Consider the following 16,532-nt stretch of genomic DNA (forward strand, 5'->3'; position numbering starts at 1 on the left):
AGTCCAGAGACCCTGCTGTTCAAGCTGCCATCTTGGCCCAGTTGAATGCAAAATATGGCTCTGGTGCATTACCAGATGCTCCAAAGGAGATGAACAAGGCAAGTACTACCTAAGCAGCTAGTTTATAGGAATACCTTTTCCCTTGGCTCACCATTCCAATCACTACCCAGAGGAACAGTTATCTTACAGTTCTGAACCTCCCCTACTCACTATCCATTATTTAGGAAGTTGGTAAGTAGCTTCTGTGTCTCCTTAGCAGGAAGAAGCTGCCTGTTGTAAAAGCGGCTTTTCCACTTGTACATCAGTAAGAAGGATGCCCCTAAACTCTGTTTCTCACTACCATTCAGTCCCCAGATGTTGAGAGGGAATCTGGAGTTCACTTCTATTCCCTTCCTTAGAGGCGGCTTTCATGCCCCCGACTCCACATGCTCCCCTTTGAGAATGAGTAGCCAGCTGGGAAAGTGAGACAAAGCAGGGTTCCAACAGTGTTTCAATTAGAGAAACCTCGTTACCCGAGGCCTCTGCTTTTCTCCTTGCCAGTCATTCTCGATTTTTCTTTAGCCCTGGTCAATCTTCAGACATCTGTCTGTGTCTACATTACAGGGTCAGGGAAAGGACAAAGACGTCAATTCTAAGTCAGCCAGTGACCTCTCAGAGGACCTGTTCAAAGTGCATGACTTTGATGTGAAGATCGACTTGCAAGTTCCCAGTTCAGGTATGCTGTAGTGATGGGCCTGGAGATGACCTGGAAATCTCAGCAGGGCTGTTCTGAGGGGGCCCTAGTGGCCTGCTTCTCTGGAGCAGTATTTAAAGACCCAAATGCATAGATCATTGTGAATGAGTGCAGGTGGCATTCAGGTACTTCCTACCTATGTGTGACTCTGGGCAAGTCACTTAACCCCCATTGCCTAGTCCTTACCCTTTTCTGCTTTGAGACCAATAACAGAGTACTGATTCCAAGGCAGAAGGGTCAGAGTTTAAAAAAAACAAACAACTGTTTCCAAACCTGGGAAGCTTTAAATGATCTCGGGCAAAGTGAAGTGAGCTGACCCCAGAGAATATTGTATACAATAACAGCAATATTGTACAATGATAGCTGTGAAAGATTTAGCTACTATGGTCAAGACAGTTCCAAAGGATCTATGATGAAAAAAGCTGTCTACCCCCAGAGAGAACCAATGAATTCTGAATCCAGACTGAAGCACACTTTTGAAAACTTCCTTTATTTTTATTATTTTATTTTGTTTGTGTTTTCCTTTGCAATATGATTTGCATGACCACCTATGTATAATCTAAATCAGAAGTTTAAAAAATGATTGTTAAACATGTTACATGTATTTGGGAAACATAGAATGAAGTAAATAAAAATCAATTTTTAAAAAATGTTTCTAGTTAATGAAAATGGCCTTGATGCTCTCTTCTCCCAGAATCAAAGACGCTGGCCATCACGTCAAAGGCTCCCCCGGCCAAGGACGGTGCTCCAAGAAGGTCTCTGAACTTAGAAGACTACAAGAAACGACGAGGGCTTATCTGAGCGTGCCCAGCCTGCTGCTTCTGACCCTGCATGCACCATGATAATGTTCTCCTCTCCTCTTCTCCCTTGGTTTGCCCTCTTTGGGCTGGAGCAGCAGGGGCGCTGGGAAGAGACTCTTTAAACTGCCAGTCATCTGTAACATAAAACCATTTACTGTATAGATCTCCCTCATCCGCCCACCCACCCTCCCTCTCCTCCTGCTGCCCCACCTGTGTGGATTCGAGCTCTCTTGGGTTTTATCCATGTCTTTCAGTTTGCATTTGCTTTTTTTTTGTCATCATCACAGTTCATTAGGCCACTCTGCCTATTTTCAGTATTACAGCAGAGTTGAGATTCCTGCTAGAGCCTGTGGGTGGCAGCAGCAGCCCTGGGCAAGCTTCTTCCTGTACCACCCTGGGCAGGGCCATCAAGCTTTGGCACTTGGCCCATGTTGGCAGGGATGGGGACTAGTCACCTACAGTCTTCCTTCTCTCCTCTACATCTTTCTCCACCTCTGCAGAAGGGAGTTTTTGAAAACTGGTTTAGTTTCCAAAAATTGTACATTTTAAGAGGGAGGTGTGTATGTATGTGTGTGTGTATGTGTGTGTGTGTGTGTGTGTGTGTGTGTGTGTGTACACACGTGTGTGTGGATTTTTTCCAGGTGTTTTTTTATCATTTTTAAGATGCAGTACTCTTTGTATCAGTCTGTTATGGTTCTCTACGGCTGTTTCAAATTTCTATCAGCTGTATTTGAGCATCTGAAACTACAAGAAAGAAACTTATTAAATGTGATTCTTCTTATTAAACAGGCCTGGCTACTGTAGCTGTGTGAGTCCCTCCCTGATTCTCTATCACCTCTGAACGCAGAGTAATTCCCCTAGTAAAGTCCCTACCCAGTGGATGGGGAGGGCAAAGGGTGGGGGCAACAGTCCAGAGCCCGGGCTCGAGAGAGGGCAGTGAGACGTAACTCCTCACTGATCCATGGAAGAAGGCACGTAAGGAGGCTCTTTCCCCTTGGCCCCATGCACAGGGCTGCTCTTTCAATGCCCCTTGACCCTAGGCTCCTAGAAATTGTTTTGCTTTTTGAGCAATTCTAAAGTTAGCTTTTTTTTTTTTTTTAATTAAAAAGAGAGAGTAAGGGAGAAGTTGTTTAACATTAGTGGAAAGAAAGGACACAAAAAGGCAAATTGAAAATGTTCCAAGCATGTGCGGTTGTGTATATGCACGCATATATACACATAAATGATATAAGATATACACATATGTGTGTATATATACATCCATGCATATCTATGCACTTATATGTGTGTATCTATGATATATATCTTTTATATGTGTGTGTGTGTATATATATATATATATATATTTATATATATAGTCGGTGCAGCTAATGTGATGCCAGCACAAAGGTGTGTGTGTGTCTTCATGGAATGTTTGAAAAGAGATAAAGCTGACTGCTTGATAATCATTCTCAGGTGTAAAGCTCCAAATGTAAATAAAAGTGGCATTTAACAAATCTTTTCAGAACAAAGTACAGCTAAATATACTAAACCAAGGACTAAACTAAAGGAACAACTGAGGGCTTGATGATTTCTTTGGAGGGAAGGGGAATCTGATGGTCTGCTTTGCTCCTCTCAAGTCCCTGCTTGACCATAGGGAGTTGGTGTGGGAGGGAGGCTCAGGGAGATGAAGAAAAGCTAAGGGTTAAGTTGTATTTAATCTTAGAAATGAAATGGATAGCTTTCCCGAGCTTATCAGATCCTCAGTGTTGTTTTAACTTAGTTTATATTTTTCCTTTAAAAAATAAGCAGAGGATAATTTTAAAGAAAGCGTCCGTTGCAATTGTGTAAAATTAGCAAATGGACTGTAAAACAGGGCTACTGAGCCCAAGCAGCTCTACTCTATTGTGTGAAGGAGAATTGATGGGCTTATTTAAAAAAAAAGAAACACAAAAAAAACTTATTTACTTGAATAGTCCATTGACTGAAACCCTTTGTGGACTATTGTGTAAATATGGAATCACAGACTGTTAAAACATTTTCTGGACTCTGTGCCTGAGTCACTGAGGCCACCAGGGCCTCTCATATAACTATGTACTTGGACTTTTTTGTTTTCTTGTTTTAAAAAGAAGTGAATTTACAGAATCAACCAGAATTGCTGGAGTCATTTTGATCCACCATGTAGATCTGTATTTAGCAACATTGGAGAAGTGCGCCGATGATGTTACAGCTGTGTAATAAAAATTTGTATTAAAAATAATTGCTATTAGCATCACAGTGTAGCTGGTTTGCCACCATTTCCCCACATACTACAGATGAAATCTCCAGCCTGAGATACTGAAGCACATCGGGGCTCACATTTGGACTGACTGAAATCTAGTTAGAAAACAAATCAACCAAAGAAGACCAAAGGGTGAACTCTGCTCAGCACCTGAATAGCCCACCTGTGGTTTGGCCTCCCTCCCCAAGACTGCCGACTCTTCTCCGGGCTCATAGGTGTATCACTTGGTTCCAAAAAACTGGCTGTGGTCTCTGGAGCTGTGTATGATTGTTTCATGCCCAGAGTGGGAAGCAACAAGAGTCCAGGTCATCTTGCACTGTGGTGCTTCGGTGCTGATGGGAGCACTGGCTGAGGGGCTGGTTTACACAAATTTTCTGTTTCTTCCAGGAAAGGTAACATCTTCCCTTCTGTCCATATATGGAGCTCATGATGTATAGATCTGAATGTTGGTCTTGCTTTTCCTCTTCTGACAGGTGTGGGGTAAAGCCTCGTTTCCCTTCAGAAGGGATGATTTTATTTGCTTTTGTTTGTGTGGAGTCCTGACTTGTCACTCAACCTGTACAGATATCTGTAAATAAACTTTATGCCCTGTTTTAACAAGGGGATCAGATTTAATCCAATGATTACATCCCAAGTGGCAAAATCTGTCACAAAGCCGTGGTCCTAAAAAACTTCATCTCCCTTTTCTCCTATTACCTCACCCACTTCCCTTTGCTCTTGGGCCAAAGATGAGGAACCCAGAAGCTTTCCTGGTTTTCAACCCTTAAGTAACCTGCCTCCCCGAGACCCACTGCCCTCGGCCTTTCACAATAAGGCCACTAGTTGATTTGGAAAAATGGTAATAACCTACTTTAGATAGGGGGACAGGGGAGAACGTACTGTTTTCTCCATTACTTGTATTTAATGCAAGTGTGACACCCTGATGGTGCAGAAAGGCTAAGCCTAGTAGGAGAGGGCTCTGTACTACAAGGTGGCCTTGTTTGTCCAGTCCTACCAGCATGCTGGTTTGCAGAACCTATGTCTGAAAGGAGCTCCCTTCCTGCCTTTGGCTGAATTAGGCACCAGCAAAGCCCAGTTGGGTAAATGGCATCCCATATAGGATTCTAAGAGTGGGATGTGTTGATTCAAAGCTGTTAACTTGTAAAGGCCTGAACAATGGTTCTAGGAGCCAACCCCTCTGTCAAGTGATGGGCACAAGCCATTCTACAGAATCCACTTAGTCTGAGCTACCTAGTGAGAGGTGGGGCGTGTGAGACTGCCTACTATTGTCTCTGTGGCCTCGTTTAGGGGTTTCATTCCTTCCGAAGAATTCCCATAGAGCACCCTCTCCTGGGGCAGGGAGGGACTCCTTATCCCAGGCGGATGCACACAAGTGAGGGGAGCTGTGAGACCTATCTTGTTCTTTACCACCTTGCTTGCTCCATAGAGAACGGAGACAATTCCCCAAGCCCCTGAAGCCTTACTTTCCTTTTTGGAAGTCTACCCGCGCCCCATCCCTACTCCCAACACAGCCCAAAGAAGGTCCAAAATAGCCTGGGCTTGGGCTCAGCCATCCTTCCTTGTTCTCACTCGAGTCCGATCCAGGCCCATCTCCTCCCCCTCCTGAAAGGGCTGGGCTCCGAAATGGGCACTGCCCCTGTCGGTGGGGGGGAAGCTGGCAGAGTGGGAGCAGCAGGATGCTTTTCCCAAGCATTGTTTGCAGCAGGGGATCTGGGCTTTCCCAAGGTCACATTGCACTGAGTCTGACAGATCTGAAGATGAGGTAGGGTGAAGGAGGCAGGGATAAAGACGGGAAGAGAGGAAGCTCTTCTGGCTTAGGGGGGAGCCTGACAGGACTCCAAGGGGAGACTTCTGCCCCACACCAAACCCTCTAGATAGGCAAGAAACAGATTGTGTTGCCAACCTGCTCCTGGAAGATAACTCAGCAGCTAAATCCAAGAGGTGAAAGGTTTAAGGTCCCAAGGAAAGTAAGTGGGAAAAGAAGAGAGGAAAAGGAGCAAAATTAAAGGGAAAAATGAAAAATCCCTGGTGAGGATTCCATGGTTCTACCATGAAGATTAGGATTCCAAAGGCAGGTAAAAAGGGAGTTGGCGCTGAGGAAAGTCCTCTGCATGAACAGTCCAGCACAGAGTTTTTGAGCTCCGGAAGGAAGCCAAAGGTAACTAGGGGTAAGAGGAAGAAATATATATTTTTTATTTTATTTAATTAGGTAATTTTGAATATTTTCACCTGGTTACAAGAATCATGTTTCTTTCCCTCCCCTCCCATAGCCCACTAGCAACTCCACTGGGTTTTACATGTGTCATTGATCAAGACCCATTTCCATATTATTGATATTTGCACTAGCATGATCATTTAGAGTCTACATCCCCAATCATATCCCCATTGAACCATGTGATCAAGTAGTTGTTTTTCTTCTGTGTTTCTACTCCCACAGTTCTTAGAGGAAGAAATATTGAGTTGATCTTAATTAAACTGTTAGATGGACGAGACCTCAGAAATTGTCTTGTTTATTTTGACATTTTCTTGGGATAGAACGTTGGGCTTGAATCAGGAAATTTCCTCTTTATGATTTGAAATCTGGTCTCAGACACTTAGTAGCTGTATGACCCTGACCAAGTCACTTAACCCTATCAGTTCCCCAACTGCATCCCATTAGCCTAGCAAAGGGGATGCTAGAAAGTGAGTGGTGTCTGAGCTGAAAAATCCAGTGTGGTGTGGTGGAAAGCAATGGAGGTGGATTCAGATGACCCCTCTGGGTTTAATTCCAATTCTACTACTTACTGCGCAATTTGGGAAGAGGCACAACCTCTGGGTATTCTATAAAAGGAAAGTATCAGGCTCCAAGATCATCTACTGGGATCTGGAATGAACCTTTGTTCAAACCTTCCCCCACCGGAGGAAGAAATGGAGGCAGAGAGAAATGACGGGACTTGTCAAAGGTCAGAGGAACTTGGTGGCTGAGGAGGGAGTTGAAAGCAGGTCTCCCTCCTCCCACATCACCTCTCTCAAAGAAATAGGCTAGATAACCTCCAAGGAGCCGTTGGAGCAGTAAAATCTGAGAGGGAGGGCAGACAGCTCTGGGAGAGGAGAAGCAAGTTAAAGAAGTTTCCCACTTGGACTGATGGATCTAGCCCTCGGGCATCTGAGAGGGCAGGGCAGGGACCCTGAACCTGTGCCAGGGGAAGGCGGTGCCCAGCCCAGTCTCTAGGGAGGTCCGGAGGGGCGGGCTGTAGTGTCCAGTCCAGAGGATCACTGCACTCGGAGCAGGATCTCCCGCGGGAACCCTCTCAAACCTTGCTCCGTACTCCCAGGGCAGCCTCCCTCCCCAAGAGCCTTCTCTCACTCCCCAACCTTCTCCTAGAGCTTCCTCAGCCTTTCCCTTAGCCCAGGACTCCGCTGCCAGCTTTCTGCGGCCACTCTGACATCTCTCCAGGTGAGACTCAGAAGAGCTCCAGAAACTCCTTCCTGGGGAGACCTAGAGCTGAGGCTTATTAACATTTTTTCTATCTGGGGTAAAAAGAAATGGAGGAGAGGGGTGGGAAAGGAGCCAGAGTCGAGTCTCATACTGCCGGTGCAGTGGAGCTGGGAGAGGGGCCATCCTGTCCCCCCCACCCCTGCATCCTCCCCTGGTCAGAAACTGCAGTCCCTGCCCTATCCTGAGACACCTTCACCCCCAAACGCCCCATCCTCTCCGTCCTTGCCCCAACGGCCAAAGCCTCACCCTTCACCATCCCCATGAAGATGCCCCGCGCCCTGGCCCTCACTGCCCTCACCCTACTTGGGATTCCGCCTAGGCCCGGGGCTATTTTGAACATCTTGTAGCCTAGACTGAGCCACCGCGGGAGCGCAGGTAAGGAGGGCACCTACTGGGAGGGAAGTTAATTAAGCCCTTGGGCTGAGACCCAGAAGGCACGCGGAATGTGGCTCGCTGCCACAGCGCCGGTGCCGTTTGTCCTACAGCCGGTCCCTGGACCCATAACTATATCCTGAAAACACCCCCAGCAGCCCGGAGGAGCTGTCAGGTGGGCCAAGGGGAAAGTGAGGTCCTGAGCTAGAAACAGTTCCACGAGAAGCCTAATTCAGACGGGGAGAAAAGGCTCCGCAGCGACAGTCCTTCTTGGTCCCTAGGCTCGGCTTTTACTTTTCTCCCGGACTCAGCAGCTCTGGGGGCGTGGGGGAGGGGGGAGGTCTGTGCGTGTCCCTGCGTCCACTTCCACCACCACCCCCATCCGTCCCCCAGCAGCTACCCGGGAGCGTGTGGCGGAACGTCGGGGTTCTTGGGAAGGTGGAGCTCTTGGAGGGGCTCCGGCACTTAGCCACTACATAGTAAGTGGTTTGGGTTTTGCTTTTTATTTGCATTCCCTAGGAACAGTGCAGGTCCTGGTTCATCAGTCGGCTGATTCACTCATTAACCAAGGTTTGATGGACTGAATGGGGCTCCACAAGCTGCGGTCACCACCCTTAGCCTCTAGGGGGCTCTGTGCTCTCTACTCTGGCGCTCCTATATAGAAATGAAAGGGGACAGGATTGACGTTTTTCAAAGAGGAGAGGAGGAGGAAGGGGAGGGAAAAGAGGGAGAGGGAGAGAGAGAGAAGAGAGGGAGAGGAAGACAGAGGGAAGGAGGGGGAGAAAAAGAGAGGGAAGGAAGGAGGGAGAAGTAAGAGGAGAGAGAGAGAGAGAGAGAGAGAGAGAGAGAGAGAGAGAGAGAGAGAGAGAGAGAGAGAGAGAGAGAGAGAGAGAGAGAGAAGAGAGGGGGGAGGGAGGAGGAGAGGGAGAGGGAGGGAGAGAGAGAGAGAGAGAGAGAGAGAGAGAGAGAGAGAGAGAGAGAGAGAGAGAGAGAGAGAGAGGGAGGGAGGGAGAGAGAGAAGAGAGGCGGGAGGGAGGAGGAGAGGGAGAGAGAGAGAAGAGAGGGGGGAGGGAGGAGGAGAGGGGGAGAGAGAGAGAGAGAGAGAGAGAGAGAGAGAGAGAGAGAGAGAGAGAGAGAGAGAGAGAGAGAGAGAGAGGAGAGGAGAGGGAGAGAGGAGAGAGAGAGAGAGAGAGAGAGAGAGAGGAGGAGGAGGAGAGGAGAGAGAGAGAGGGGGGAGAGAGAGGAGAGAGAGAGGGGAGAAGAGAGAGAGGGAGGGGGGGAGAGAGAGGAGGGGAGGGAGGGAGGAGATGAGGAGCCGAGGAAGAGAGAATTAAGAGAAAGAGAGTGAGTGTCTTGGCAGTTTGTGGAGGTTATCCTTTGCTAATCCCCTCCCAAATCCCACTACCTAAGGACTCTATACCTATATCCCTTTCTCTCTCTCTCTCTCTCTCTCTCTCTCTCTCTCTCTCTCTCTGAATAAAGATGTGATTCCCCAGAATAATAAAACCATTAGCTGGTGTTCCTGGGAAGCTGTTTGACCCCGGTCAAGTTTGCCTCAGATTCCTCTTTTGTAAAATGGGGTTAACAATAGCTTTTACCTCCCAGGGTTGTTGTGAGGACAAAATGAGATGTTTGGGAAGAGCTATATAAACACTAGTTATTAGTTCTAATTAGAATATCCTTCTCCAGTCCATCCTATCACATGCACAGCAAACACTGAACCCTTTTATTGCTGTCATCATAGTAAAAGGTAGATTAGATAGCCTCTGAACTGAGCAGCTTCATTTAGCTGTAGTTGGGGATGGGAGGTGTGGGAAGGAGAGGGAAAGGAAAGTGATCAACTATATCTCTTCTGAGTCAATGGGCAGCTCCAGATCCAGCCCTGGGAAGGCAAGGCAAGGCAGCTCAGGCAGGGTTCCTTCCTGGAGGCATCTGGGCCAAGGCTGATTTGGAATCATAAAGATGGGTTCAAATCTCAGATCCTTGTTACCTGTGTGACCTCTGGTAGATTCACATCTTTTCTGACTCTCGATTTTCTTATGTCTAAAAAGAAGGAAATGGGACTAGCTAAGGCTCTCAAAAGAACATCAGTCTAAGTTGATTGGCAGAAATTGTGAGGAGGCTCAGGGAGATTGTGGGGAGGGAAGACAGAGGCCAGGGCAGAGGCCCTGGAATCCCTGCAGCCCTGGTCAGAGTAGGGAGGGAAGAGGAATGCCGGGAGCTGACTCCATCTCTCATCCTCTCAATTCCTTCCAGTAGGCTTCCTGGGCTTCAGCTTGGAATGGGCCAACTGTCATACAAACTTTTCTTTCTTTTGGGCCTGTCTCCTGTTAAGCTGGATCTCCCTAAAACTGGTAAGCATCCAGGCAAAAGTGCAGTGGCAGGAAAGGAGGGCCTAATGAGCCTCATTGCCACATTTCTTTCATTTTGGTGGGGGGGATGGTTGGTAGTCGAGCTCCTTGTAAGGAAACTCCATCTACTAACCAACTGATTTTCTAAGACTAAACGTATATTTGCTTGAAGTCGTCAAGAGAGGTTAATCAGGGATTTGTCCAGGATCACCCAAACAATATGGAACAAAAAAGGGATTTGAACCCAGACCTTCAAACTTTGGGAAGCAATCCGATGCTTCTCCAGCAAGATTGCTAAAACTCGAACTCCCCGAAAGGCTGGAGCTGTATTTGATGTCTGACTTTTCTCTTCTGTAAAAGAAGAGGATTGTGGAGTTACCAGGCACCATCCTAATAGCTAGTTTTTACTTAGGGCTTTCAAGCTTGCAAAACGCTTTTCGTCTATTCACTCAGGCACCTGTAGGTGGGATTATTCTCCTCAATTTACAGATGGGGAAACTAAAGCACAGAGAGGTTTAAATGACTTGCGCGGAGTCACCCAACTGAGTGCCTGGGATAGGATTCGAACTCCTACCTCCAGTTTCTGGGCTCTCTCCATGGCGATCCCTGATGCCATCCCATCTTCTGTGTCCGCACAGACACCTCGGGAGCCTGGCAGCGCACGCAGCGGCTCCGCCAGGCGCAGCTGAGTGCCGCCTGCAAGAGGCCCAGGCTCTGGCAGGCCAGCAGCCTCCTCCTGCCCAAGCCGGTATCTCGGCAGCTGCTGGTAGAGCCCAACCACCGCCTGCTGTTCTGCGAGGTGACCAAGGCCAGTTGTTCCGACTGGAGGCGGGTGCTGCTGCTGCTGCTCGCCCTCAACCTGAGCCGTTGGGACCCCGCCGAGGTGCAGTCGGACAAGTTGCACCACACACGCCTCAGCTCCTTCCAGCGCCGCGACTGCGACCTCATGCTGAACCACTATATCCCGGTGCTGGTCACCCGGCACCCGCTGGAGCGCCTCGTCTCTGCCTACCGAGACAAATTCCTGCACTCGGAGCCCTACTACGTGCACCTGGCCGCCAGCATGCGCACCGCCGTCCGCGGGTCCGGTCCGTCCCGGGCCCAGCAGAACCAGCGCAACCTCACCTTCGCCGAGTTCGTGACTTTCGTTCTGAGGCAATCGCCGGCCACGTGGGACGTGCACTGGAAGCCCATTGAGCTACTGTGCTCCCCGTGCCGCGTTCGCTATGCCGTGCTCATCCGCCACGAGAGCCTAAGCTTGGAGGCGGCGCACGCGCTCAGCTTCCTGGGAATCCCGAGCCCGGGACTCTTCCCTTCCAGCAAGGTGTACCAGAGCGAGAGCCGCACGGGCCCCCAGCTCACCCGCCACTACCCCCGGCAGCTCAGCCCCGAGCAGCAGAGTGGCCTCTACAGCCTCTACTTCCTAGACTTCACCCTTTTTGGGTACCATCCGCTGACCCCCTGATCATCCGCCTCCCCTGGATGGGAGCTGGAGGCTGGCAGACCCCAGTTGGATTCATTTCTACCCAACAAGCCTTTGCTGAGTTACTCCAGTGCCAAGCGTTGTGCTTGGGGGGAGGGGTGGTACAGGGGCAAAATAAAACCAATCCTTGCCCTCAAGGAGCTTACACTGACCTGAGTGTAAAACCAGAGGTACACAGATATAAGAGAGAAGGACGAAATAAAGCAAAAGCAAATGCACTGAAATCGAGATCAAACCGAGAAAGACCTATTGTGGGAGGCAGAATTCGACCCTCCACGGGCCATGAAGGGAGCTCGGGATTCAAAGGAACAAAAGCAGGGAGGTGGGGCGGGGCCGGGGGGGGGGGGGGAGGACACGCTTCCTCGCGGAAAGCCAAGGAGTAGGGAAGTGGAGTGTGGTTAATGGGGGAGCGTCAGGGAGGCCACTGTTACAGGAACATAAAGCCTATCTGAGTATAAAGTGGGATCCCAGCTGGGCTTCGGATCCCGAAGAGGCTGGAGCTGCCCCCTCACACTGGGAAATCGTTTCTCTGTGACTCAGGCAGGGAGTAACTCAGTCAAACAGCATAGGCTTGTAAATGGGCTGGGCGGTGGGGAATGGGGGAGGGAGGAGTCTTACAGCTACGACGCCCGGGCACTGGATGACAAACCACACACATACCTTTCCTGAGCCCGAGTTATAACCTTGTTTGTTACAGACGCAGGAGAAAGTTTATTCACCTCCTATTACAGGAATGGCCTCTGGGAGGAGCAGAGGGTTTTTGCCAGCCTTCTCCTGGGTTCGTTGCTTCTTTCCTTCCCTCCCTCGTTCCTTCCTTCCCAGACCCTTGCTTCTGGGTTACGGGTTATGTCTGAACGTCCTGTTCCTTTGGCACCTTTTCACCTGAACTTCCGCTAAGATGGCAGATTTTGCCAACGGGTCTTTCCAGCTCCCAACTCCTTGGAGTTTCTGGGAAACTTGCACCTGGGAAGGTTAGGGGGGAATTATTTTTAACTGTGTCATGAGAGTAAATGTTCTTTATTCTGCATCCACAGGAGCAGGGATACATCTTGTTCATCGTGGGTGAGGGTGACTTAGAGCCCTCAGGAATACTATTTTCAGAGAACCAAATCTCCCTGAATTACGGAAGCCTTCTCCGTGCGCTATCTTGTCCTCGCTCCATGGCTTCCTCTGGAAAACCCATGATTTTGTTTGCGATTGGAAAGTTTAAAGTAGTTCAGAATCAGGGAAAAATGGGTTTGAGTGCCAGAGCCTGAAGAGACATTTAAGCCAAGGAGAGGACGTACTCTGAGACTAAAGCAGGGGTTCTTTGTGTATCATGGACCCCTTTGGCAGACAGGTGAAGCCTGTGGACCTTCTTCTCAGGATGTTTTTAAATGCAGAGGATAAAATATATAGATTTATAAGGAAAACCAATGATACTGAAATACACTTACATATATACCTATACATATGTATGTTTATATATTCACAGATCCCACATTAAGAACCACAGGCAAAAGGGTCAGATTCCTATTCTGTAGGTCCACAAACTCACCCAAGTTCTTTGTCTCTAAGCCAGCTTTTTTCTTCGCCTTCTTCATGCCTGTTTCCAAGCCAAGTTTCTTGTCTCCTTATAGAGATGTACTAGATTACCTGAGCAAAGAGGGGGCCTGGTTTGATCAAGCAGACATGCTTAGGCTTTGGACTTAGACTAAATAGTGTCAAGGAGCTACCAGCCAGACTACCAGAAGTGTTCATTGAGAGCCAACAAAGCAGACACATTTGCTGATAAATGGATTATCACAGATTCCTATCACATGGGACATGCCTTGTCAATGAAGGGAAAAGGTCAAGATCTGGCACCATACACTTTTGCTACATATTTAGGTAGAGGAAAGTTTACTTTTATTTTAAAAGGCTTCCTTTTACAAAAGGGCTTTTCTGTATCCTCTTCTAGGAGCAGAGGGTTTCCTTCCAGCATCCTTCCTTCTCTCCCTCATATTATCTTTCTGGATAATCACTTATGTTCCTTTCCAATCCCCAAATCACACACCTAACTCAGACTATAAAAGGCTTGGGCGATCCAGGGCTGGGGAAAACCAAAAATAGCTGTAAGGTCCAGACAGAGCCTTGGTTCCAGCTATATTGATTGGGCTATACCTGCATTCTGATGACTTTCAGCTCTTTATTCTATTCAGCTCTTCAGTTGCTCACAAAGTTCTATACTTTGCCCTTTCTCTCTCATTCCTACAAATTAGGGGCTAGGAGGAAAAATCAATAGAGCATTGGGACTAGAGTCAAAAGGACCCAAATTTCAAATCCAATCTCAGATAATTACTAGCTCTGTGATCCTGTGCAAGTCCCTAACCTCTGTCTGTCTCAATTTCCTTGTAAGATAGGGATAATGATAGCAACTACTTCAGAGGGCTCCTGTGAAAATAAAAAATTAGACCTTACTCTGTAGTGAACTGAGGAATAATCATAAGTTTCTGAGCAATGGATCAAATTCATTCAGATTGAAGCCTTAAAGAAGTTAATCTAGTGATGGATGATAAGATAGATCGGAGGGGATGACCCTAAAGTTACAGTGCAAGCAAAATGAATAGGGCAGTCATGTTTCAGGTGGAAATGTTCATTCAGGTTTAGATTTGTTTAGCTTGAGCTATGGTGAGACAAAAAGGTGGATGTTTGTATAGGAAGTTGGAAATGTGAGTCTAGAACAGGAATTCTTAGCTGCCAAGTTGGTCTAGAGCAGTGGTGGTGAGCCTTTTAGAGATGGAGTGCTGGGTCTCACCCCTAGACAAAATGCTGTGCCAGCCCCCCACCAGAGACTGAGTGCCATGCCCCAACCCCCAGAACTCAAGTGCCTCACCCCACCCACCCCTACCCCAGACAAGGGAGGGAGGAAGGGCTCCCATTGGGCTGCTGGGCAGAGGGGTGGGTAATGTGAAAAAAAATGTCATCAGGCACAGTGGAGAGGAGGAAGGGAGCAGCTCTGCCTGAGTCCCTCTGCCTTTCTAGTAAGGAACTCTGTGGGGGAGGGCGGCCCTCATGCCCACAGAGAGTACTCTGCGAACTATCTTTGGCACCAGTGCTATAGGTTTGCCATCACTGGTCTATGGTTAAAATTCAAGGGACCCATGAATTTGAATGGGATAAAAATTACATCCTTTTTTTCACTAACCTCTCCTGGTTCCTCTCACTTCATTCTGTATCACTTCACCAAAGTCTTTCCAGTTTTTTTTTTCTGAAATTTTCTACTCATCATTCCTTATAGTACAATAGTATTCCATTACAATTATATACCTCAGGTCAGGGGTCTTCCAAGGGGAAAACATCCATCTCCTTGAAGGATGGAGTGACCCTTTGTGCCCACCTCCATGAAGAAGAAAAATACCTTCTAGATGTTTATCCTCACCCAAATATTTGCTTGTCAGAGATCACCAAGGGTTGAACTAAAAATTCTTTCCTTGTCTGGAAAGGTCAAGGAACCAGTTGGTACCTTAGGGATAGTAGGAACTCTCTGACAAGCATTTTAGGGTATCAGATTCTACCCATGTTATGTTCTGTATTCTATACTTCTGCTTCCCTACCCTTTCCTAAACTAGATGTTTAAGATGTCAAGGAAGGGGAGGAAAAACATAAGAGAACTACTTCATCCTCTCTTCTTGGGGACAGAACCTAGCCCTGACTGTTGACTAGAAGAATGGTTGGTTCACTCTATTGTAGACTCTTTTTCAGAACCTCTCTTATTCTCAACCCCCAAGGTTTGAGAGAATATCCAAAAACTGCCTGGTTATTCAGTGAGAGAACTGAGGCTAGAACCAAGAACTTAAACTCAGAAGGAAATTGCTAATTCATGTCAGTTCCTTTAATCGAGGACTAAACTCTACAAAATTAGTAGCAAAAAACTGGCCTGGTAATCAGGAGGACTGGATTATCTAGTCCAATTCCCCTGTGATTAGTTAGTCTCAGGAAATTCAATATTTATTTGAGAAAGTTATTGCTGAAGTAGCAGAGCACACCTGGGATAGAATGATCTACCTGAAGTCAGGATTCAAGATTTTGAATCTCCCCTCTGATTGTTCCTAGTTATGTGACCTTAGGCAAGTCACTTAACCATTCTCAGTTCTCCTCTCCCACCAAAGGTATTGATTAAATAACATAACAAGATATTTAATTTCTCTGAACCTACATTTCATTATCTCTAAATTGGGAAGCTTGGGTTGAATGGTCTCAGAGTGAAAGGTTTTTTCCTTGCTCCCTCAATGATTAAATTTGGGACTCTAATGGCCAGAACTGTTAGGTAATTCCCAAAGAAACAATAAGAGAGAGTCTCCTATTTGTGTTTTTTTTTTTCACTTTCTCTTGGCAAGTAAGTTTTCTGCCTATAGCTTCTGTCCTCTCATCTCCCAATATAGGCTCTTCCAGGTTCTTTGCCAGGTTTTCTCAACTCTAGACCCTGTTGATCAAGAGATAATCTTTTGATTCATCTGCTTGCCTGGATTAAGAGGTAGCATGTGCTTTTTGAGTCAGGGGTGAAACCTAGGCTTCTTTTAGCTAAACTAGGAAGGGAGCTCAAAACATAAATATCTCTAGGCTTCCAGAAGGGAACAGCCCCCATTATCCCACAAAATCTTTATAATAATTAAAAGGTAGCATTAATATACTCTATACTATGTAATTCCTTACATGTTCAAAATTCAACTACTGCTGCCCATAATACCTTGTTTTTCAAAGATGGAGCCAAGGGTCAACATTTCTTTTTCTTTCTTTCTATCCTGCTTTCTTTCTCTTCCTCTCCTCACTTTCATCCATTCCCCCCTCAACATCCTTTCCCTTGTTTTCTCTTCCTACAATGTCTATTTCTTTCTTTCCCTTCTGTCTTCTTCCTCTCACTCTTCAAGACTTTAATGTTTACTGTGGTTTTATGCTCCCCCTATAAAGCTGATGAAATGAGGGAACTTTTCTCTTTTTACCTTTATTAGTGTCTATCAGGCCTTGCTCCTATACACAGTCCCTTTGTACCCTTTTATTTCTTTTCATTCTCTCTACTTGCACAACCAGTTATTC

At 47.1% G+C, this 16,532-nt stretch overlaps 2 protein-coding genes across 6 annotated transcripts in view; both read left to right on the forward strand.

Moving 5' to 3' along the window:
* Nucleotides 1–2,336, forward strand: part of RTF1 (RTF1 homolog, Paf1/RNA polymerase II complex component) — a 49,665-nt gene extending 47,329 nt beyond the window's left edge. The window contains exons 16-18 of the mRNA XM_001381179.4: nucleotides 3–98; nucleotides 604–715; nucleotides 1,428–2,336. Coding sequence (XP_001381216.1) covers nucleotides 3–98; nucleotides 604–715; nucleotides 1,428–1,534 — 315 coding nt within the window. The 3' untranslated portion in view covers nucleotides 1,535–2,336. The remainder of the gene's footprint in view (nucleotides 1–2; nucleotides 99–603; nucleotides 716–1,427) is intronic.
* A 4,499-nt stretch (nucleotides 2,337–6,835) lies between these two features.
* LOC103096501 (carbohydrate sulfotransferase 8-like) lies at nucleotides 6,836–11,701 on the forward strand. 5 transcript variants are annotated; one of them, XM_056810291.1, is made up of 5 exons: nucleotides 6,864–7,229; nucleotides 7,591–7,646; nucleotides 8,163–8,213; nucleotides 9,900–9,997; nucleotides 10,633–11,701. In XM_056810291.1, the coding sequence occupies exons 4-5, from the start codon at nucleotides 9,925–9,927 to the stop codon at nucleotides 11,457–11,459; spliced, it is 900 nt and encodes a 299-aa protein (XP_056666269.1). In that variant the 5' UTR covers nucleotides 6,864–7,229; nucleotides 7,591–7,646; nucleotides 8,163–8,213; nucleotides 9,900–9,924; the 3' UTR covers nucleotides 11,460–11,701. The 5 variants fall into 5 exon arrangements, with proteins under 5 accessions (XP_056666270.1, XP_007480202.2, XP_056666269.1 ...); XM_056810292.1 differs by lacking the exon at nucleotides 8,163–8,213 and having other exon boundaries at nucleotides 6,836–7,229; XM_007480140.2 differs by lacking the exons at nucleotides 7,591–7,646; nucleotides 8,163–8,213 and having other exon boundaries at nucleotides 6,856–7,229.
* The last annotated feature ends 4,831 nt before the right edge of the window (nucleotides 11,702–16,532 follow it).

This window comes from Monodelphis domestica, chromosome 1, assembly GCF_027887165.1.
Source record: "Monodelphis domestica isolate mMonDom1 chromosome 1, mMonDom1.pri, whole genome shotgun sequence".
NCBI classification, from domain to species: domain Eukaryota; kingdom Metazoa; phylum Chordata; class Mammalia; order Didelphimorphia; family Didelphidae; genus Monodelphis; species Monodelphis domestica.